At 43.4% G+C, this 24,574-nt stretch overlaps 1 protein-coding gene across 1 annotated transcript in view; it reads right to left on the reverse strand.

Annotated features, from left to right (window-relative positions):
- Positions 1-348: 348 nt before the first annotated feature.
- Positions 349-24,574, reverse strand: part of LOC117758031 (exostosin-1) — a 162,108-nt gene continuing 137,882 nt past the window's right edge. Inside the window, exons 6-13 of the mRNA XM_034579352.1 lie at positions 22,445-22,564; positions 19,264-19,396; positions 16,220-16,338; positions 15,491-15,586; positions 11,696-11,785; positions 5,024-5,184; positions 4,169-4,340; positions 349-1,033 (exon numbers count right to left, since the gene is read on the reverse strand). Of these exons, the coding sequence (XP_034435243.1) occupies positions 848-1,033; positions 4,169-4,340; positions 5,024-5,184; positions 11,696-11,785; positions 15,491-15,586; positions 16,220-16,338; positions 19,264-19,396; positions 22,445-22,564 (1,077 nt within the window). The 3' untranslated portion in view covers positions 349-847. The remainder of the gene's footprint in view (positions 1,034-4,168; positions 4,341-5,023; positions 5,185-11,695; positions 11,786-15,490; positions 15,587-16,219; positions 16,339-19,263; positions 19,397-22,444; positions 22,565-24,574) is intronic.

The following is a 24,574-nucleotide window of genomic DNA, read 5'->3' on the forward strand; positions in this document are numbered from 1 at the left end:
GCGTCGCAGGATCAGGACCTAAACGCTGCATTAGCAACTCACACTGGTGGATACTGGTAAAAACATTGGTGAGCAGCAGGTTTAAATAAAAATAAAAAATGTTTCCTTCACCTTGAAAAAGACCAAACAGTTGTATAGTGACCTCATGTGATATCATTTCTGGCCTCATCATCCACCCAGAAAAAAGGACAGAAGAAGATGTCGAGAAGTAAGAAAGGAACAGGCGAGCGCTGCCCTCGTCTCTTATAACATAACATTATTTTATTTTTTATTTGCTTCATACAGACAGGAACCTCTGCTGAGAATCTACAGTAGAATACAAGCGGGACGTTGTCTCTGGGTGTTTTTGGGGGGACAGACCCAGAAGCAACAGTTTTGTCCCGTCAGTCCATAAAACGTCCTCACTGTACACACACAACCCAAACAGTGCTTCATTTGACTTCATGAAGAAAACCTATAACTTCTCAATCTCTTGAACCTTCATCAATAGACTTGAGGTGAATATCCACAATAAACATCTCTTTTTAAAAAAACTAAAACATGACATGATATTTCAGGTCCTGTCTTTTTCAAACCATGCAACACGTACTTGTCTGTGGTCACGACTGCCTTCAAGGTCTTCGTTGCATGTGAATCCATGCAGTCATAATTATGTGTATTGTCACAGACGGCTGGAAACCACGCACACACCTTTTTTTTTCTCTTCATAGAAACGCACAGTTAAATGCGTTCCGCTCACGTCGGTGCCTCATCACATTTATGTCCAGTGCACGTGTGAGTTTGTTCAGATTCAACACGAGAACACACACACGTCAACCGACTGTCAGTGATTTGTATCCTCGTGCGCTCACAGCCGCTCGATGTCTCTGTATTTCTTCCTCAGGATGGAAACCTGGTCCCTGAACAGCACGGGGTCCAGCCTCATCTGGGAGTGCACCAGGGGCATGAAGCCCAGCCAGTGGCTGAAGGCGTTCATGCAGGTCTGCCGCTGGGCGAAGTGGTCGGGGTCGGCCCAGCGAGACGCCTTGGAGCCCTGCGTTTAGAGGAGCAGAGAAAAACACGGAGAGGGAGAAGGGTTCAGAGCGAGTGAGGAAACAGGCAACACAGCTTTGTAACAAATCCACCAAACTCTGTTTAGAACTCTTCTAAGTCTTTTTAACAACTGAAACCTGCTGGATCTGACACTTAAAGTCTGTTTCTAGAGTTTTCTTCCTGATAAAATGGAGGTTTATTGTCTCTCCAGTCGCCCATTTGCTCGTTGAGGGAACTGTTGGGTTTCTCCATTATATTGAAACGCTACCTTACTTTGCAAAGTGTCTTGCAGTGATGTAAGTTGTAATAAGGCGCCATACAAATAGAAATGAGTTGACGAACACATGTTCAAGGTGAGGAATGGAAATGAAAGAGACCATCCTCTCTCTTTTAACCTTCAAACTCACTGCAGCTGCTAGTTTAAGGTAAAACCGTTCATCATACAGTGTTGACATAATATAAATGAAAACTGGAAATAAGGATCTCGATCATAAAGCAGATAAACACGAGGTCAGGGCAGAAACACCTGAACCCAACTTGTGCTCAGTTCCTACAGATGAGTCTTGATAAATGATGTATTGATTATAAACGACTGAATCATCTCTGCTCATCCCTCTGAAATTAATAATTCTGATCGTAGCAACAAACTAAAACAGATGTTTTGATCGACCGACTCATTTACCGACATATTGCCTCTGACACACGCCCACTCATCAGCCAGTGACACGTCAGGTAATTCTCATTACCACAGATGGCCACACTGGGATGACATCAGTTTAATGGTCCGAGCTGGTGAAGCTGCTCCTGATGGGGGGGGGGACAGCTTGTCAGGACACACACAGGAAGTGTTGCTCAGAGTGAAACCATTTGTCACTGTTTGTTTTCACAGGCCGATCCTTCAGAGAATCCATCGTACTGACGGAGCCGGGCGAACCTGACCAGCTGCATCGCTCTGCGGGAGTCCCCCCCCCCCCCCCCCCCCGAGGAGTCGCTCCAGCAAACAGCAGCACAGAAAGTCAGAGCGGCAGAAAAACATACAAACAGCAGCTCACATATTGTTAGAGAGTGCAGCTTCTCCCATTTCTCAGTCTCACTCTGCAGAGCCGCGGGACACGTCGAGGAAAACAGGTTGCAACTGACGGCAAACTGCAGAGCTCGCATGTTTCAGCTCTTTTTCAGAAACAGGAGGACAGAGAGTCCTCGGTGGGATTTTCACAAAACAGCAACAGCTTTGTTTCACTGACATTTAGCTTCAGCAGCTCCAGAGTAAGTCATTTTTTGTAAAACTAGACCAGTACATAAAAAAACTGAGAATACTAAATATAGAGCTTTATCCATCTGGATTGTTATGAGCTTGTTCCCAAGTCTGGAGGGAGCCACATTGAAGCTGCTGTCAGACATGCACTGAACTCAGTGAACCTACATGTTGGGGCTGGGTGTGAAGGCAAATGTCTGAGTGAGAGGCCGTGGACCATTTCTTCAGCCAGTTCCCCAGTAAGATCCCAGTGAAGGAGCCAGTGCCAGAAAACAACAGGAGCTCCTCCGTAAGATTTACAGCAAACGAGTGGTGGGGGAGGGCGATGGCGTTTGTAACACGCGGCAAACACAAATAAACATACAAATAGAAGATATATGTGAAGTTTTTGACAGAACTATGGGTCTGAGCTCCTCTCAGGTGTTTCAACAGTGGAAGCATTCCAAGGCTCTGGAGAAGCTGCTGGGAAACTACAATCTCCTGCTGCTCCGCGTCCACGTCTGGTTCCCTGAGATGCACAATAGGTGGGGGGGGAGATGAGGGTTGAGGCCCCGGGGCGGCTGCTGGGAGATGAATTGGTGAGGGGGGGCATGCGAGGGCAGGGTGGAGGGCTGGAGACCTCTTTGTTAAATGTAGCATGAGGTGTGGAGTCGGAGCAGATTCATCCTGTGTGCTGCAGGAGGGTGGCAGCGGGGGGGGGGGGGCACAGGGGGGGTCAGGCAGAATAATGAAACTACGAAGAAACGGTTCGACACACTGAATGAAACGAGAAGCTCTTAGATGGGAAATGAATGCTTAAATAAGGAAACCTGTGTAAAATATAAGTAAAATATTTGTTTCATTATTCAGTTACCTTCTTTATAAAGCACTTCTCTAAGTGTAAGACACAAAAATGAACATAAAACAAATAACGAACTGTCGTAAAAGAATAAATAAAAGAATAAAAAGAATCAAATTAAAGCTGTTTCACTTACTACAGCAGTAAAAGTGAGATTTAGGTAAAATCATGGACGGCGATATGATATAAGCACGTTTCAAGCTTTGATTTAATGGAAGCTACTGACTCAGCCGGCCGTATTTCTTCAGCCTCCGAGCCTCTGAGCTCTTAAATCAGAAGCTCTGTGCCCCTTTATATTTACAAAACAAGTAGTTTTCCTTCACTTGCACTGGAATAAAAATGGATAAATTGGGATTTACATGTGTTTTAACGTTCGTGGACATTTGTATCATGATTTCCGCCTCAGTTTCGGAGCCGTTACAGCCGCAAACACGACTTCTGCTGCTTTGTAAAACTTTATTTCACTCGTCAAAGTTTCCTACGAGATGTCAGTTTCTGTGTTAAATGCCTCGTATCTGCTGTAGCTTGCAGCAAAGCAACAAATCAGAGGTGAGAGTGAGGGAGGGAGCAGGAAAAAGACACACACACAAAAAGAGAAAGAGCGAGAAAGAGCGAGGGAAGGAGCGTGTAAATCTTGGTTTGCCATGCTGCCTTCACAATTAAGACATTAATCATTGAGTCCATACTGCAGCGTCATCGTACTGCCTGTGGTCAGGTCATCAATCAGAGCCTGACATAGGGCAGGCCACAAGAAGCACACACACCCACACACACCCACACACACCCACACACACACACACACACACACACACACACACACAATCTCCCGAAGAGAAGGTCGAGGCTGCAGCCTAAAGCTTCTCCACGGTCGGGTGTCGAACAAAAGGAGACACTTCCTTTATATTTATAAGAAAATAAATCAGGCGCTTCATCTGCTTTCTCCAGAACATGAAACCTTTTCACTCTCTATCGTCAAACTCTCTCAGGAGTGAAATAAACATGAAGAAGCAGGATTTTTGAAGACGGCGAACCACGAGCCTCACCTGCGACATCATGGTTTCCTTGTACTGCTTCTTCTGCGTGACTTTGATCGGCGGCTGCTTGGTGACGGCCGACACCAGGAAGTTCATCAGGATGTCCTCGCAGTTCGCCATGCGGTCCACCATGGTCAGCAGGCTGGCCGGGACGTGGTGGGTGAACAGGTAGTGGTAATATCTGACGGATACATAGATAGATATATATATATATACGAGGATATTTGTGTATATCCAGTTTTTAAAAAGCTGCACTTCCATTCTCCAGTGTTCTGAATGGAAGATGCACTCTCAGCAACATGGCAGCACCAGATTACCGTCAACTCTGTTACCTCCCTGCCAACGCCTGCCGTCCCTCTCCCACACACACACACACACACACACACACACACACACACACACACACCATTATTCTATCTCTGCCTCGCGTTGCCATTTGAGATTCTCAATAACAAAAGGACTAAAGAGTTGCACTGAGCATCCTAACAATAGAACAATGAGAGAGCTGTTTATCTGCATGACAGGACGCTTCAAATCCCACTTCTCTTCCTTCAATTTACCGCTCTGCTTCATACTTTTTCTGTTTTTTCCCCTCTCTTTCAGGTCTGGCTTTGTGTTTTTCGACAATCATTTTATGAGCTAGTAGAGACGTGGAGTACGATCGTATCTCATTTCCTGTTCTACGGAGTTTTAACGGGGTCTGTATGAGGAGGTATAAGGATTTCTTAGAGGTTAGTTTCCTAGAAGGCAGATATTTCGTGTCATCTATAGGTAACGAGGGCACGGGGGAGAGGTGACAGGGTTTATAATAAATTAAACGATTGCTAAATTAAAGTTAAATATTAAATATTAAAAGCAATTTACCGGTGGAAGAAAGCTGCTCCTGTGAGGACCATGGAGTAGTCGTTGGTCCACTTGGAGGTGTAGCCCCAGCGGGACCTGGAGCCGTCCCAGTAGTGGCTCCTCGCCGGATAACCCACGATACGCTCCGGAAAACTTTGCCACACGATAAAGGCAAAATCCACCTGGGGGAGCAGGGAGGTAAAAAGAAGGAAGGCGGAGGAGAGAAGAGGAGGCAAACTGAAAATAAGAACAAGATCAAGAGAGAAATTGGATAAAAGGAGGAGGTGGTTTGCTTGGAAAAAGCAGAAAATAGGTGATAGAGCTACTTTATTGAAAATATACAGAGACGTATTCAGAATATAAAGGTAAACAGATAAACATTCAGAGTTGCTTTCAAATGACATTTAACCTTCCGAACTACGTCCTCTCTGCCTCCTCACAGCCAAACAAGGAGACATTTCAAATAGGATTTTAAAAAATCTCACCATCTTCCTTCCACATGAAAAGTCCCCATCAAAACACATATTGTTTAATTATCTACATAAACAGCTTCTCTTGAAATATAACGTTTAAAAACCTTGAACGGAGCAGACCTCCATTAACCACCAGCCTTCTGAGCCTTTGTAAACCAGAGCAAAGCATTTTCACCTTTAATCTATCGGGGGTTTCTTTAAAGGTTCAACGACAAACAACTGTTCTTAGAATCGAATTTAGTATGAAAGTATTTCTGTGAAAATGGCAGATTATATCTTTTACTGTAAAACGGCTGCAGGACGAGTTACGTCAAGGTTCATTAGGTTTTATCTGAGATTTCACAGAAGTTAACCGATGAGGTGAAAAGACAAAGAGGGTGAAACCACGTCACTGCAGCGTTGAATGATCCTGAATCTTCCAAACACTCGTGGGTATGTAGAAGACATCCCTCTGAAATGATGAGTTGCTAATTCTCTGAAGAATCACAGACACAGTGTGATGATTCAAATCTCTTTACTTTAGTCTCATCTACTGAAAATAATGTTTTTTACAGATCTCTAACTCTGTCATACCTGAATCACAAGTGTATGATTCTCTAACATATAAGAGGACGTCCCCTCTGCAGCTGCACATCTTTCTCTAGCAGAGACATGGACCATGTCTCTCTTGTTTCCCTCTCAGGCTCCTCACTTTCACGTGGCGCTGTCTGTCTTGATGGTCCCTGTGACCTTGAGGAAGCCGAGGCTACCTGAGAAATATCCTCTTTTGAATTCAAAAACACAAGCGAGACTTACGGGCAGACACACCAGAGAACGGGGATTAGCGCACACTGAAATGCTTGGTAATTTATACACACACACACACACACACACACACACACACACACACACACACACACACACACACACACACACACACACACACACACACACACACATACTCAGGAGCCGAGGGAGGAAATTAATTACCAGAATAGTGGAGGTAGAAGGAGGATTGTGGGAGGGGAGGGTCCAAAGTGGATGTTCTCTGGCGATACCTCGTGGCTCCTGTCATGAATCGCACGAGCAATTACTGTAAAGTGGCAGCACTAAGCCGGGAGAAAGGTTGGAGCTGCCATTCTCAGTGGAGCCCCTGATGAACGGACGTGTGTGTGTCTGTGTGTGTGTGTGTGTGTGTGTGTGTGTGTGTGTGTGTGTGTGTGTGTCTGTCTGTCTGTGTGTCTGTGTGTGTGTGTGTGAGGGTACACGTGTTTACACTGCATGTAAGATGTGTCAGATGTCTCCAGCTGAGTTGAAGGGATTAATGATATCATGCAAATATAATTTTTGCCTTCAGAGATTAAAAGATTAAAAGTGTGCGTGTGCGCTCGTTTCTAAATCGGAGCTTCACACCACCTGTGGGAACAGAAACTGAGCTTCACACGGTGCAGAAGCTGCTTTCGGCTTCTAGAGTTACAGTTAGTTCAGGATCAGGTTTAATTGTGAGAGCAGGATTCATGTGAAGCTGTTACTTTAGGGTGAAGGAGGAAGCAGGGCCGGGGGTCAATAGCACGGTGTCATTATGCAGCCGTGGTTTAAGTTGTAGCATTACCTCAGCAGAGGTTCACAAAAAGGTTGCATCCACCTTAAATATTCACTGATTCAAGGCTCCACCCGGTGACCACGGCAGGAGCCAAAAATCAAACACACCTGAGGTTAAAGCATGACCCACGAGAGTCAGCCATGTGAGCAGCGCTGAAAAACTGGTCCCTCCGCTGTGACCCCTACGCCATCAGCGAGTGGACTGGTTGTATTTCACAGTGAGATCGAACCAGCAGAGCAACGGGACTTACAGAGAATTCACGTGTTGTCGGAACAACTCAGAGTAAGTCCACGAAAATGTACGTCAACACCACGTTGAGCAAATACAGATGTTTTTCATGATGCATCTGTTTGTATGTATTTATATACCAGTCACACCGGATCCTGTCTCTTTGCTCATCGTCATTTTGCAAATATTTGGGGTAAATGGTAACAGCTGTTTGATATATTTAGGTAAATATTGCTATATAAAGTATATGGATACCTGCCTTTATATCCAGATGTTTCTTTTATTCAGTCCTTTTATATAAGTGGAGTTCAGCTAAATAACAGTAGCACATCTCTGTATATTTCACCACACACTCCATCCTCCAAAATGATCACACTCTCACCAATACATATACACCCAGTGATGAAAAACACAGTATATTATCACCACCTTACATTTTACCACATCCCCCCTGACTTACTGTGTACTTTTACAGTACTTTTACACTTCTACTTGAGTGAAAGTTCCTTTGAGTAACAGTACTTTTACTTGAGTAGAGTTTCTGTCGTGTGTGACACATACCAACAGAGTCATCGAGGCCAGAATTGATCCGAGGAGCATCGGGTCAATCCAGCACATGGATCTGTGACAAATCTCTTCTGACATTTGGGTTTAACACGTCCACTGATATGAGATGAAAAGGAGCTGCATCATATTTTAGAGCCTGGATCCTCCCTGTGGTCTTTTCAGACGTGTTGTGAAAAGTTGTATTTCAATGTGTCTTTTCATTTCTGCTCCCCGTGAAGAGAAGCCGCTGCGCCGCTCTCACTGTCGACTCCCATCTGCTTTCAGGCTGATAAGTGTTTTCAAAAACTGATTTCTGTTCTGCCGTGGTGTCGCAGTGTGATCGCAGCCAACCAGCCGAGGTGCGAGGTCCTGCAGTGAAGCTACAAGCGGCTACTGCAAGGCTGTAGTGCAGCATCTCCTGAATTATAGCTCCTTTCAGCGGCTGCTCTCGGCGGTGCACTGTTTCGCCCGGTTCTTAAAGTGTTCTCTCAGTTCTGTCGCACTTAAAAAGAAAAAGTCTGTCCCGTCAACCTGTCAAACCCCCCAAAAATGATCTGGTGACAACTCTCCCCTGAGTTTCTTTCATTGATCGCTGCGGCTCCTTTTATGAGCGGCTGAAATACGAGTGTTGGGATTTAACTGCCTCGGTCCACTTCCACGCCTCAGAGCTCCAAACAGGTCGAACCAAATACAAACAACGTGCAACATTCTGCTCGTGCCATGAATATTCATGATCGGTATTTAGAATTTAGGTCTCATCTACTTGACTGTGAAGGTTAAAGTGAATCAACTGTACAGAAACACCTCCCACTGTGTTGCTAATCATGAGTATTTAAACCTTTTTCATCCCCCAACTTCCTCTTTGTCCCCTTTTCTGATTAAACATTCCTAAAGTCCATAAAAACATTAATGAAATTACACATTTAGATACAGGAAATCCTTCCACATTGTCTTCTAGCTGCTATATAGAGAGTTTAAATGCTCGTTCGAAGCTCTGGGAATAAACACAGACCATGATGTATATACTCTTCATTCTCTACCACCCGTCCCTCGGTCTCTTCTCTCCCCTCTTCCTCACCCACCTCTCCCCTCTCTACCATTTTCCTCCGCTCACTCCGACCGGTCGAGGCCGATGGTTGTCTCCTGTAAAAAAGAGAGTTTCTCTCCACAACCGCCAAAGTGTTCAGGGACCTGTTGGCTTTAATATCTAATATTGTCAATGAATAACTACTTTAACTGTCACAGACAAAACTTTATCTCTTGTAAAATATGTGGGATATTAAGACCCAGTGGTTTAAATTACTGTAAAATGTCGACTGTACATTAAAATAATGTGGGCAGGTGATCTAGATAATCTTTCCCTATGAATCCATGATCACTTTAACAGATGGTTTAAGTCCATATTGAAAAACCCTGCACGCTGATTAAAGCGATAATGGCTTTTGGAAAAGGGCTCAGCGGCTACATAGTGATCCCTTGAAAATGAGAAGAGGATCACAATTCTGCCAAAGCTGTTGCAGAGCGATTTCCAGAGCCACCACATTGCAAATGTCTTCCAAAGGGCATAATGGAGCCGCACGCTTGGCCGCCCAATCACAGACAAAAGCTTCGTCAGGTTTTTTATCCACTCGTATTCTCTCCTCTAATCTCTCTTCACGGAATAACCATACATTTAATGAGCCGAAACAATGCAATTATGAAATGGGCACAGCCGTCCCTTCCTCTGAGGTGTTACAATACCCAAACCTCCTGATAAAAGCATTCTGTCCCGTCTTGCATATTCTGTCTCCCTCACTTGACACGTTTCATCCCCCTTTCGATAAATCCCCTCCGCCACGTTAAAAGGGCAATTAGAGCGACGGCACGGCGAGCGCGGCAAAGATTCACTCCACATGCGCTTTTTTTTATGATTCCTCTCCCTCTGACATCTTCTTTAAAAAAAAAAATAGTCGTGTGCCCATAAAAGTTTATGTGGAGAAATTCGCTGTTATTGCCGTGCCACAAATTGTGCCGCCATAAAGTGTAATTGTGATCCCATTAGCGTAGGAAAGGTGAACATTGACTCGCCCCGATCGATAAAACATCTCAGAGTTTAAGGATATATTGGATCTCTCGGGCTCATTGGGCCCCACGATCCATTATGGATCATGTGTTTTACTCGCACGAGGCGGCTGCTCGTTCTGACTTCAGAAGCAGGAGCTGGAACTTAGAGTCACAGACGAGCGGCGCCGTTTAAATACACAGGGAACAGAGCGTTGAGACTTTATTCTGCAGTATTTAAGTGTCTGGGTTGGGACGATAAGGAGTCATTCATACGGCAAGAAAATACAATAAGTGAAAGTGATGTTATGAGAATAGATATTAAAATATTAACAGCGATATATAGACTATTTTAAACCCAAAAACTGCTCCGAATATTGCTTGAACAAACCCTCGACGACACCATAAGTAGAAATATATTTACTTCCTCTGCAGAACTTTTAAATACGAGTAAGTGACATAATCTAAATTACAGCACAGACGTCAGGGGCCATTTCGGATTCAGCGTCTTGCTAAAGGACACTTAGGCACCCAGAATGGAGGAGCCAGGAATCGAACCACCGACTTTCTGGATAGTGGACGACCTGCTTTATAAATACTTACGAACGAGTTGGTTTATATACTTTTTGGGCTTTTAATCAACTTTAAAACATGTTATTTTTATTTGTTTTTCCATCCCCTGCTTTTCCTTCTCCGATCTCTTCCACTTCTTCTGATGTTGAGTTTTTCTCGAACTCTTCTACCTATTTTCCATTTCTCCTTTTCTTTCTTTCTTTCTACTCACTTTGCTTTATCTCTTCTTTATCTCCCTCAAAGCGATTTGAGTTCTATATAAATACAAACCATTTACCTTTTCCTCTCCTTTCCTTCACATTGAATAAAGTGAATATGATCCCAACACCACACACACACTAATTGAATTAACACCAGCTTTCATTCACCTGATGCATTCTGAATATAAAGCCTGTGTCGCAGCTCTTTAAGTTCAGCAGCCGTTGAACTGTTCAGCAGAACGAGACGATTCATTAGTAATGAGTGGTTTTCATGACTGCGTGGACTGACTGCCTCATTTCAGCAGGAATCAATACTGTGTTAAGACGTCTCCACCTTTGGCCACTGGCTGAAATAAACCATCGCAGGCTGCAGCTGGTTAGAAAAACTGTTTTCACCTGCTGGAGTTCTGCAGAAGATTTAAGGTCCCTTGACTCCACATTCTGTGACAGAGTTTAAAGTTTAAAGTGCATTTCGTTCGGACATTCCATGAGGATCAATGTACTTTTTTCAAATTTAAGTAAAATGTTCAAATTTGTTTGAAATATGAACAATAAAACAGTAACGTCTGTCTTGTTTCTTGTTTATGAGCCAGGCAGCCAAATGTTGGATCATACTTTACAACTTGGGCTAACTTTCTATAATAAAAACTACAGCAACTGTCAAAATGAAGTTACGAAGTGCTTCACAAATAAAAAACAAGTAAAAACACATGAAAACGGTCAGAAAAGAATAAAAACACTTAACATCTGACAGAAATTTGAGCATCACCACCCATCACAATAATAAACCCTAGAATTAGGTAAAATCATCGAGTGCAGTACGATCAAATTAAGTTTTCTTCTCAATATTTGGATGTAGAAATGTGACCTTTTCAGTTTATACTATACTTCAGTTGTTTTGTGAGTAATTTGAATTATTTAGATACTAATTAAACTTGTAATTGTGGCCTTTTCGCAGCCTCTGGTGTCGGACGTGAGGTCGTCTCACCTTGTGAGTAAAGCCTCAGTTCTCCAGTTGGTGTTTGAGTCGTGGCTGCTCACCGTGACTCACCTCATTGGTTGAGAGGACCGAGTCTTCGTCCAGGCTGAGAACAGCATCCGTGACGATGACGTCGTGAGGGAAGAATCGACTGCTCATCGTCTGGAGAGGGAGAGACACAGAGACAGATGAATTATATAACTGCCAATAACTTATCAACACAACTATAACTCACTAAATGTAGCACGAGTTATGGAATCATAATCTGACGTTTCTCTGTTAGAACCAGTTCCAGCAGCCGAAGAAGGTTTTTACTTCAATAAGCATTTTTAAAGTTGTAGAGTTGTTACAGAAGAAAGGAAAAAGTATTTATTTACTCCCCTGCTGTGTGTCAATCAGTCAATGAGCGGACTTAATGGGTTTTGTGTGAGTCTTTATCAATACAGCGCCCGGCAGAAAGTGTAGCAGAGCCTGGTCCATTAGCCTAAAGAGGCTGCTGATGATATTGATTTGTGATTAAAGTGTGAATTATTTAACTGTTTTCGTGGAAAAGCAACAAAAGACAGATCTTGGCTGAACAGAGGCAGAGTTCAGCCAAAGTTTCAAACAAACATCTGAAAAAACAGGGAAACAACGGAGTCGTCGCCTGCTGGTCATTCCAGAGCATCCAGATCTTGTTACATTCATTGCTTGTGAAAAGGGGGGGGGGGGGGGGAGAGAGGAAAGACACGCAGCCACAAGCCGGAATCGAACCTGCGGCGGCTGCAGAGGACTTTAGCCTCAGTGCATCTCCCCTCTAATAAGCATTTCATGTAATGTAAACGGAGTCCTGTGTTAACTACGCTGTCACAGCACTGACATTTAACTTGGATTCACTATCTGGAAGAAAGTGGATTGAATTTACAACCCGATGGGTCAAATTAATATGTTCAGAGGCAACAACACAAATATCTGCAGGGTTTGTGTCAGCCTCCAGTTTAATGAGCCGCTGGAGGCTGAGTGCAAATTCATCAAGAAATTAAACGTAACATCAAAATACATTTTAACGCACTTCACGCACTTCCTCAAATGATTTGATAGAGAAGTGAATCGCTGCTTCAAGTGAGAAGTCTTCGCAGAAAACGTGTTTCAATCAGCAGGAAGATGATTAGTTCAGTCAGGACGGTGTTCGGAGTCACAGCTTCTCATCTTTCTTTAGAAAACCACCGCCACCGTGCAAGTGGCTGCAGAAACCCTTCATATTGGCTGAGCTCGTTGTGTTTGTCTGCACCTGTGTGAGTAACAGCCCACCCCCACACACCCCCACACACCTCCACACACCTCCACCCTCCGGCTGGTGTCAATGCTTCTCTGCCTCCAGACCCAGATTAGATCCCACTGAGATCAGTGGCAGTTCAATGGTCTGAACCTTATCTTTGTCGCTCTCCGTCCACCCATCCCCTCTCTCTTTATATCCGCCATGACTCCTGCTACTTCGAGGGGAGACCCCCGCTCTGTCTTTAGATAGACCCACATGTTTCTGCTTTGAAAAGTCAATTGGAAGTCAGGGTATCTGCAGAGCCATCACGTGGGCAGCTACCTGCTTCTTCTCAAACATTTAATTTGATTAAAAAAAGGCTGAAAATCACTGGGATCTTTAAAATATACTTAAATAAATGTGTTCTACACGTCTGCACGATTAACTGACACTGACGGGATAAAGTTTGACGACGTCCAGTCGATTACAAAACGGAACAACAGACTAAAGGATATTTTTTTAAAGGACAATAATTCCGCCGTACATCAGCTCCCCCGACCTTGTGTTCAATCAGACTCTCAACATCAGCTCCTACTTGACCTGTAAACTCTTCACTTTTATGCTCCTTTGGTATAATTTAAATGCATAGCTAAGGAGTCCGGATCAATGCTGAAGATTAATTTATCAATATGAAATTCCGGGGCTTGGGGGGGGGGGGGGGGGGGGGGGGGGGGGGCGAGACATCCAATACTGAAAGGTGATTGATGAAGGTGAGATGTAGTCGACACCACTGGGCGAGTCCATGGATCACTACTTATAATATTGATGGCTGAGTCATAAACGCTTAGCAAGCAGGATTTCGGTTATAGAAGGGAAGAGCAACAAGGAGCCGGATTCTTCCTTCTGAAAAATCATATTTAAAATATATGTAATAATTTATATGTTTACAGTTATTTAGCAGGAAACTGGATTCACATTCCTTGTATGTTTAAACACATCAGTTTGAATAAAGCACAGATGAGGAAAAAAGGATAAAATGAACACAATATATATATCTAACTTACATCAAGTAGGTTTTTAATTCAAGGACAGAAAGATAAACTCCTTTTCTTCATGGATGAGGACTTGTTGGATATTGATAAATTAAATAATGCTGTTTTGCAGAAGTTGTAACGAAAAGTTTGCAGCTGTTCAGGAAAGAGAAGTTCCACAAAGTGAGGTCGAGGCCTGCTGGTGGCTCGTCTCCACTCCAGCAGCAGATTACTGCTCCATCGAGGCAAACAACTAACTTTCTGTGTGTTATTGTAGTGGCAACAAACACAGCCAGCACTTAAACAAACACACTGAAGAGCATCTGTCTGGGCTGCGTGACAACACACCACATGACTAATTATACGACCATAGACGCTGCTGAGTGCTGACACGCACCTGACGCACACATGCACACAAACATATACACACATACATACACACGTATATACACACAAACGTGCACGTTGCCTCAGAGATGCTGTTTATTGTCGCCAGTGGAAACGTTGTTGTGTTTCAAGGGGGAAACATTTACATGAAAACAAACAGAGGCAATTAGATGACAAAGGATCCGGATGAGAGGTGGGGGGAGAGAGGGAGAGAGGGAGAGGTGGGGAAGAGAGAGGGAGAGAGAGAGAGAGAGGGAGAGAGCGAGGGAGAGAGAGAGAGGGAGAGAGAGAGGGAGAGAGAGAGGGAGAGGGAGAGAGAGAGAGAGAGAGAGAGAGAGAGAGAGGGGGAGAGAGAGACAGAGAGAGAGAGAGAGAGGGGGAGAGAGAGACAGAGAGAGAGAGAGAGAGAGAGAGAGAGGGGGAGAGAGAGACAGAGAGAGAGAGAGAGAGAGAGAGAGAGAGAGAGAGAGAGAGAGAGAGAGAGAGAGAGAGAGAGAGAGAGAGAGAGAGAGAGAGAGAGAGGGGCCAGTATGTGTGATCGAGTGTATTTTTAGGATTGAAACTCAATTATTTAAATCGGTGTGAAAACGAGTTAAATGAAAAACATGAGACTATTTCCTCCCTTTTATGAAACAGTTTCGATTTCATGTGTGCGTGTGTGTGTGTGTGTGTGTGTGTGTGTGAACGAAACAATACCAACAAAGTCACACTCTCGGCTTGACGCTAATAGATGATCAGAACTCACAAGGCCTCAGTCCGAAGTGGAAATATCCTCCATTAGAACTGAATTAGCACAGGAAACAACATTCTCCACAACACGTCTGTATCAACCTCATGTTTTATCAGCTGCTTTGTTTACAAGGTTTTTCACGAGAGGACTCAGTGTGTGTGTTTTTAATCAGCGATGGTTCACTCCAGCACAGTGAGGGTCGAGTTCTATTTTCCATCAGTAGAAACCTGGATGACGGTGGAGCGGAGCCACGGTATCGAGGTCGGGTTCATACACTCACTCGACCAATCACGAGTCCGTCTCAGCCTTTAATCGTGGTATTTACTCTGTTTTTACATCATCACAGACAAACAAACATGATAAGAACGACCCAAAATGACAGAAACCAATTAATTGCAGACGTACTTTGACTTCTACATGGTCATATTGTAATTTCCTGCCATCAGAACTACAGCAATAACGGATGCAAACAGCCACTTTACCTTGGTCTGCCCTTCAATGACAGTGAGAGGCACGCTGGTGGAGGGCCACTTGTTCCGAGGAGGTAAAGGCTTGTCACAGTTCCACAAAAGCACAATCTGCAGGAGAGAGAAGCACAGGAAGGAAGAATAAGTTTCTGTAGAGCACTCGGGCCTGTCGAGGTTTTTCTGATCTTCAAACACACTCGGCTGAAGAATGAAGACACATAAATGTCAGAGGAAGCGAAAAGTCTGTCGTGTTTGTATCAAATATCAAAGTTCCACCAATTAAACGTGAGTCCAACAAATCTCCCTCATGGAAAAGCACAGTCGGACTTTCACCCCTGAACTTCCAACTGTTTTCTCATCATATTATTATCAATTTTATCCTTGAAATCTATTTTTCTTCCAAACAGTGGCTCTAATAACCTTTTGGATCAGAGGAGGGGCTGCACGTCCTCTTCAAATATTAATACCACAAAGACAAATAAAAGAAAAGGGAAGAAGGACAAGTGAGAATGAGGATGATGGAGGAAGCAGAGACATTTGTCTCATAAAAAGTAGGCCTACTGAAGTAAAAGCACCACATTGACTCTTAAGAACTTGCTTTTAGAGGTTAAAGAACTTGCAGAGAGTCTATAATGGAACAGTTTACTACATCATTACAATCCACCACTGTGGACACTACTGTGTGTGAGTTTCCTGTGTTGCACGAAGCACCTGGTCACAGTAAAGTACGGAAACGCTTCCCACCTGTGCACAGAACTTGGACTTGGCTACAGCGATGATGAGCTTCACCACAGGGGAGATCTGGGACTGCAGAGGAGTCACAGTGTGGATCACAGCTGTGAACTGCTGCTGCGGGCTCTTACCTGCACACACACACACACAGACACACACAGACACACACAGACACACACATAGGAAACAGTTGTCATGGCCGAAGTGTATTTAGGTTTTTTAACACAGATTTGTGCAGATGTACTTCCCCATAAAGCTCCATCACGGTTAACTGGACACCGAGTGCTCCGCGCTGCACCCGTCATCCATCTTCCTGACAGCGTATACACTCCCGCTTCACATGACTGAACATGAGTAAACATGTCTAATACAAGAGTGAACACTTTCCTCTGAGTGTCTCTTTTAGTGAACGCTGAACTGTGCTGATTTAGAAACCTCCTAATGAGTAATTCCATTTTCCGGCAACTCGCAAACAAACCAGCTCCTGTTAGTTACTTTTATTTTTTGCATTTTTTTTTTACCCGAGAAGAACAAATGAAGCAAACAGGATAAAAACGAGAAGTCGAGAAGCAGAACCAAACTTTAAATTACTACCTTGGATAAATGATCCCCAGCATGTGAGTACAATGAGTAAATAGAGCCGAGGAAGTGATTCCCCCTGAGGCAGCTTGTGCCAAAGAAATGCATCTGTATTATGGAGCGTCGGCTCCGGTAGCTGGAATATCTGCACACGTTTTCTTTTCCATAATAAATGAATGCGTTCACCTTGTAGCTTTCAATGTAAAGACACAAAGAGCAGACGTGTATTCACATGCTCACTAATAGACTGATCTTAATCAGATTAACGTGATGCTCTCACTGGAAAACGCTTTGTGTGAATATAAATCAGTGTGAGACTAATGTGATTAACACATTATGAGAAGAATAGAGTAAATGAGGGCAGATATTGCAATAACACGCACACGTTATATTCAGAACCAGGACTGCAGGAGCATCCCCACACCCACCAAGTGTTGGGGCGGGTATGGGAATAGGGGAATAAGCATCCTCATGTATAAGTGGAGCCAGAGTGCTCTTTAGTGTTGCTCGATCCATCTCTCTGACACCGGGCCCCCTGACCAGACATCTCAGGTGGGCTCAGCGTATTTATGGAAGCACGAGCTCTGCCCTTGTGGGGTCACAGGGATAAGCTCCGGCCTTCTGTTTCCACCGCGCTCTCTTGGAAAAGGCTGTGCCACCGTGATTCTTGATGAGTTGCCTTCACTGTCGTCGTATTGACACATTTTAGGGAGTTTTCATTGCTCAAGAGGCATAAAGATATTCTAAAGGATTCAGGTTTGTCATATTCCTCCTGATGAAGTCTTTAAGACTGCAGCAGTGGATATAAACTTATCAGTATGGGGTCGTCATGTGTTGCATTATGTTCGTTTATCTCAGCTGATACAAACGGAGGTGGAGGGAGTTGGAATGTGTCAGATGTTTCAGCACCATGGAGAGAGACACACTGGTTGGAATTCTTCAGCACCACAAACAGAGAGATAAACAAGCCGAGTGTTTCAGGACCACGGAGAGAGACAGAGACGTTTTAACGTCTGAAATAAAACTGAATTTACTTCACAGACTGATGGTACGGTTACCTCGTCCTTTTCAAATGTTTTTAAATAATATAAATAAATTCAGATTTTATCGAACCAGAATTAATCTTTAATGATTCTATTAACATTTGTGCCAGATTTCAAAGGAGACATTCTCAAGACAACACAATCACTAAGGGAAAATGTGTTTTGTGAGGTCACTGCGACCTTTGACCACCAAAATCTTCAGTTCATTCTTGAATCCAAATGAACATCTGCACCAAATGTGAAGAACATTCCCTCGAGGTGTTCTTGAGATGTCATGTTCAGAATGGGACGGACCAATGAACAAACCTACAACATAATGTCTAATTCTTTTTACTGGGTTTTGGCAGAAAACATGTATATAATAAATTCTTCTTCTCATTTTATTCACTTTCTCCACAGTTCAACTGTACAACAAACTGAAGTAAAACTCAGATCTGGGTTTTCCTTCAGCTCCTGAGGCCACGATGTCGACGCGGTCGGTCAAACTTTTATATTTTTCACGCTTCCAGGCTGAAGTTGCTTTGCCATCTGAAGTTATGTGAAGGAAGCAGAGTGAGACCGTCGGACCCACAGCACCGACAACAACTTATTCCCTGAGAGCAGCTCTGCAGGTGGCAGCAGCAGTTTCTCCTGACACCTGAGTCCACAATCCCTCCGAGAAGGACAAACACTGATCTGATTTACAGCCTCAATCTGCTGAGAATCACTCTGGTCCGTATGCATTCATCTACACACCCGCACGTACAGATATACACACTCCAGGCCACTTTCCCTTGACTCCCTGCCTGCGGTTTTCTGTTTGCTCCATCACCATTCATACCGCATATCAAGTGTCACCTACATTAACATAAATAAGGAGAAAGGCATCATATATTGATCGACTCTGGCAAGAGCAGTGAATCAACACGACAGGAACGAAAGATGAGGAGAAAACGGGAGGAATTTGTGGACTGACACCTCAAACCTGACGCCATTTCTTTTCTTTCCTTTCTTCCTCTTTTTTGTCAAAGTCTGACCCGATGCCCTGGAACCAAATCTGAGAAAAATTAAACCTCAGCACCGTCAGTCTCCTTCTTTCAGCTGCAGATCCCCGTCCACACATTTGATTTGGCTTCAGGCTTCAAGAGAAAGTGTAAATCGTAATGAATCTAAAAATATGTGCATCATGTCAGTGCATTCAAATCCCGGTGAGTCTTTGCAACTGTGTCAATCTGGTGCTAAGGGTTAAATTGCTTCCACTGGTGCAGCTCCAACCGCTGAACATGTGGATAAGTAGGACACATCAGACTGAACTACAACAAACTCTGAGAGAAGCAACCAAAAACATGTACAGTTAAATTTGTCTGGTTTTTACATCTATGTTTTAATAAATGTTTCTTCTAGAACAAAACGAAAGTGTGGCCAAACTCGTCATGTCTTCATTTCAGTACTCACCCAGGATGGCATAGTAAAAAGGGAACTGGGCAGGGTCTGTTGAGTACTGGGGCAGTGCATAGAGACCACCAGGGAGGGAATTCCACAGCAACTGGTTTCTAGACACGTGGGAGACCACGCGGTCCTGGATGATCTGGACGAGAGCGAGATAAGGAAAAGACAAAAAGTCAAAACACAAGGGCCAAAAGCAAGAAAACAGACAAACAACAGAGATGGATTTTAAAGTCATTTTTACCCACAATTTGTCTTCGTACATGTATTTTTTGTGTCATGGTTTGAATACACAATGATTTCAGAGCGACACAAATACACAAACTGCGTTTTAAGGGATGGAAGGTGCCTGACACCATCTGTGTGTTGGGATGAACACGTATGTCCCTGACTGAGTGAAGGGGAGAGTTCACAAACATCACTTCAGTTTCGTTCATTTCTTTTGCTCTGATTTATTTCCTGTTCTCTGCACGTGTCCCCAGTTCCAGCACTGGTTTCAGGTCTCGGTCTGATTAACCCCAGCAGACTTTCCAAAGGTGCGACAGCTTTATTTACTCGGTGATACAGACGTGTTTTCAAGCTGTAAAAACAGTCAGCAGGTAGATAAGCATGTGCACCAGAGTGTGAATATGAGTGTTTCAAGGTTTGTCGCTTGCATTATTGTTTTTAATCTGCCAACACTGATTATAAGGAAAGAAGAACAACATAGAAAATGGGGAAATTAAATGTACTTTTAATCTTTAATTCATGTTTTTTCAAATTTATTGATTTCTATTGCAACAGAAGAACAAAGACATTATCAACAATTCAACTTCCTTTGCATTTAAGCAAACGTAAAAACTGAGAATAAAAATGTACACAAACATACGTGCACACACGAGCACAGACACACAAAGACCCACCCACACACCTCCTGACACCAACTGTCACGCTCGCAGGATGTGGGGACACCACAGTTATCAACAACGCCTCATTTCCCCCGTTTAGCCCGGTGGCGTGCTGGCTCTGGGTGTTTGGCACATCTGGCCCGGCTGCATACGGCCGTCAGTGGGCTTCTGTCTAATTTCATACCCCGCCGGCACCGGGCATTTGGCGGAGTCACCCCGGTGCCGCTTGTGCAGCCGCTTCAGGGAAAGAAAATGCTGCGGTCGGAGAAATGTTTGTTTAACCTGAACTTGAAGGTGACAATAAATAACGTATCAGGATTTTCGAGGGATTAGTCCGTTAATATTCTCTATGAGTCACGTTGCTTTAGTTTTAAAAGTATAACACCTTCATGTATAACGAATCCTTTTCCCAATACGCTCCGGAGTTCTGCTGTCTGGGTTTGTAGCTTAAAGCTGAAGTTAGAAAACAAGATTCAACCTTGAGACGGATGTTTCTGTTTAATTGTCGTTACTGAGAAATATACAATCACAGTTATTTCATCATAAAAAAATACTGCAGGTCACGTTTACAGTTTCTTTATAATCCCAGATAAACAGGCGTGAAGTCAAGACTTGGGTGATGATGATTTCAGTATTTGTTGTAGACGCAATGTTTGTATAATAATCAAGATTATGGTACTTGTTCTGATGATTAGTGATGATGAGGAGGATGCTGCTGCTGCTGCTGACGATGAAGAGGATTATCATCGTCTGTGTCTACGCTCAGAGAAGCTGCAGCGAGCGAGTCGTCCCTGAGGACTGAATCAAGGCTGCGAGGAAGTGAAGCAACAACAAATGAGAGGAGCCATTTTCTTCTCTTCAGCCGCTGAGGTCACTTAATGAGCCGACCTGTAGCTTTGTAGTGCCGAGAGCGGGCGCACACACACACACACAGACACACACACACACACCCCCACACACATTGTGCAGCCTCTCTAACCCGAGGGCTGCCAGACCCAACGACCTCCTTCACACTTCTTCTTCACTTCCTCTCACGCTCACATTGTGATCACGAATCAAGACGGTTCCAGAATGTACGCGATAATAAAAAGCATATTTCAGATCGCTGTGTGCATCAATTCCTCTGTTCTTGTATTTATTAGGGGCTTTGGTAATATTTCATAATCTTAGAAGATGAGATAGAACTGGTAAGTTATTAGTAAAGTGTCTCAATTTAGCAAAACATTCCTATTCTTCGTCTTTTCCCTGAAGAAATACACAAAGTACAATAATTTAAAGCTGCATTAATCTATAATAATGTTGACTTGAAACACAAACTTTCACTTGATGGATTCTCCTGCAGCTTTGTTCACTGTTCAAACGCTGACCTGGTGTGAAGGTGCATTATATTACACAGTAGTGAGGCCCACTGCCTTTTATAGATATGAGGTGATAACACGTCCTTGTTGTGTGGACAGATTTCTCAGCCCCCGCCCCCCCCCCCCCCTCCAGTAGAAATCGATAATAGAAATGATGCTGCTTTATCATCCCCGTTTGTGGATTTAGTTTTTACTGCATGGTTTCTATCTAATCTAATAAAAAATGACCCTGTTTGTGCTAATCACAGCGAGCAGCTTCAGATCGGAGCCTCGCAGCTTCGTGGAGTCGAATATGAGACGACAACTGTACCAGGTTTATTTATATTCATGTTATTTAGTGTTGGGTTGTATTTTCATTGGCGAGTAGAGTGAAAACCTGTTAACTTCGTTTTATCATCCTCAATCTGACTTTCAGACTGTGGACATTTACATTTCATTTCCTGGTTATATTTATTTGCAACTTTTTGGGATTTATTTTCTGGGTGCTGGTGAGACAATAGGTCATATAGGGAACTAGGAGGTTACATTTTAAACCCATTCTCACAATGTTTAGCGACCACATCTATAACTTATGTGCTGACTGAGACTGAAAAATGCACTTTTGTAAAAAGCAAGAACACAATTTTGAGGCGTCCTTGAGGCTCCACTTACTTCAGTGAAGCTCAGTGGCTGGTGTCAGGAGTTGTTGTATAAATTTATAAAAACAAAACAGAACATCGCTGGAAAAGGACGAGACGCACTCGATTCAGAAAAGGTCAAAAAGTATATAACCAACAACTGGAGCACGATTTCTTGTGAAAGTTTCTCTCTGGGAGGTGAAGCAGGGCCTGCGGCCGTGTACAGTACAGAACAAGAGATCTGGTTGATTAAATGAAACTCTCCAGACAAAACTAAATCCCAAAAAATCCCATTAAGACCTTTTTTCTTTTCTTTTTGCAGGCTTACCTCCAGAGTGGTTGAGACGATTTTAGCTACAGAGGAGAAGTAGGCGTCCCAGAGGAACTGGGTCTGCTGACGGAGAGCCAGGATCCTGTCACGGCCCACGGACCGAGTGATGGAGGGAACCTGGAGGAAGAAGAGAGAGAGAGAGAGAGAGAGAGAGAGAGAGAGAGAGAGAGAGAGAGAGAGAGAGAGAGAGAGAGAGGACGAGGAAATGACAGTGAGATAGATTAAGTTAGATTTTAAACAATGTTGAGTGTGTGTGTGTGTGTGTGTGTGTGTGTGTGTGTGTGTGTGTGTGTGTGTGTGTGTGTGTGTGTGTGTGTGTGTGTGTGTGTGTCCGGTGGAGGAGGCAGAAGTAATTCTGTGGACATGCAGAAAAGATTAGAGGAGATTCTTCCCCCCCCCTTCAAGACTCCTTCACTCCCACATCTCACTCTGTCCATCGACGAGCTTATGAGCACAAACTGAAGCAGCCGCCGTCCGTCTTTAACATTCACTTCACTCCTCATGCTGGATTCTATTGAGTGGCTAGAAGAAAGGTTTATAACAGGTTAACATCCATGAATGTCTTCGAGTGGTGGATTCCAAAAGGGTTTTATGGGACATGCTCCCACAGCCCGATCAGTTTTTTAACTGGGTGTTATCTAAAATTAAAATATTGTACCAAATTTTTGTTCGTCAGCAGGATTACACAAAAACTTCTCGACGCATTTACAGAAAACTTGATGAAGGGATGTGGAATGGGCCATAAAATAACCCGTAAAGTTTTGAAGGGAATCTGGGAATTAATCATCACTTTCTTTAACGTTGCCAGATCGGAGGTTATTCGCCAATTTCACACATTTTTAACATTCATTTCTCTGCATATGTGTGAAAAAATATGCAAATGGCGAAGCGAATATCTCGGGGTTAAAGTTCACGCAGCAACTTGCTTCGCCTCAGGAAGCGAATATTTAATTCGTCCAAAGTTTGGAAATAAACTGGAGGCACCACGGACACTTTTGCGTATGTTTGACTGAGCCCTTAAGTTTTCCTTTCTTATGGGTTTTGTTAAGTTTAGTGTTTACTCTGACATCCTTAACTTTAACGATCAGTTTCACCCTCGCTCTCTTAACAGCTCCCCCCCCCCCCTCATCAGCAGCAGATGTCGAGGTGTTCAGGAATAACAGTTCACAGTTTGTTGATGCAGCCTGATGTCGCCTGGAGTTTTTAAACGATAAACATCAGCTTCTTTTCTTTTTATTTGTGTCCATATTTTCATTCTAACCTCAGATATGTTTTAGGAATAAAGATAATCTCTAATTCATACTTTTTCTCTCAGTTTATCTGAGCTGCTTGACAAACCCTCTGGTGAGTAAAGAAGAATCCACCGGGACTGGAAATCACTGCTGTGGAGCGGAGCTGTGTTTTTATTAATTCATCTATTAGTCTATAAAATATCTAAAACTCAAGGTCACATTTAGAAAATGTCTTCATTTGACTAATTTAAACACAGAAAAATGTTTAACTTCTCAGATCTGATGATTAATATTTTCATTTTTTAAATTACCAGACCAAAAGATGATCAAAAGAAAACACTGAATATGCACCAATTTAAGGATAAAAAAAAAAAGCCTGGTTCTATTTGGTGTAATAATTGTAAATTTCAATTTTCACCCACACTTCAGTGTATTTTTATTTAATTTTCACAAACAAACAAGGTAATTTGACAGTTTTGTGAAAACAGCAAATAAAAAGCGTGAAGCAGGTTTGTTGTGCAGCGGCTGACGTCAGCGACTTTAATGCTTCGGCTCTCTGAGGTGGAATATAAACAACACCAATTAAATCAGCTCATTCTCTTCCCCTCCATTGACTCTAATAGTGTTTATGTTTCTCAGCAGGGTGCGTGTCTGTCTGTGTCTGTGTGTGTCTGTGTGTGTCTGTGTGTGTGTCTTCTCTCCACAGGGCCGAATAGAAACTCTCCATATTGAACAGCCAGGTATTGCAGTTCCCGGTGATGTAATTGAAAGTAATGAGATTCAAGTCTCTCAGCGGGCGTTCGGAGCCGAACACCGAGTCTCTGCATGTGTGAGTCTGCGTCACCGAGAGAAACCAGAGACAAAGAGGGAAAGAACCAAGAATCTGTTTACCAAC

This window comes from Hippoglossus hippoglossus, chromosome 24, assembly GCF_009819705.1.
Source record: "Hippoglossus hippoglossus isolate fHipHip1 chromosome 24, fHipHip1.pri, whole genome shotgun sequence".
In the NCBI taxonomy this organism is placed as follows: Eukaryota; Metazoa; Chordata; class Actinopteri; order Pleuronectiformes; family Pleuronectidae; genus Hippoglossus; species Hippoglossus hippoglossus.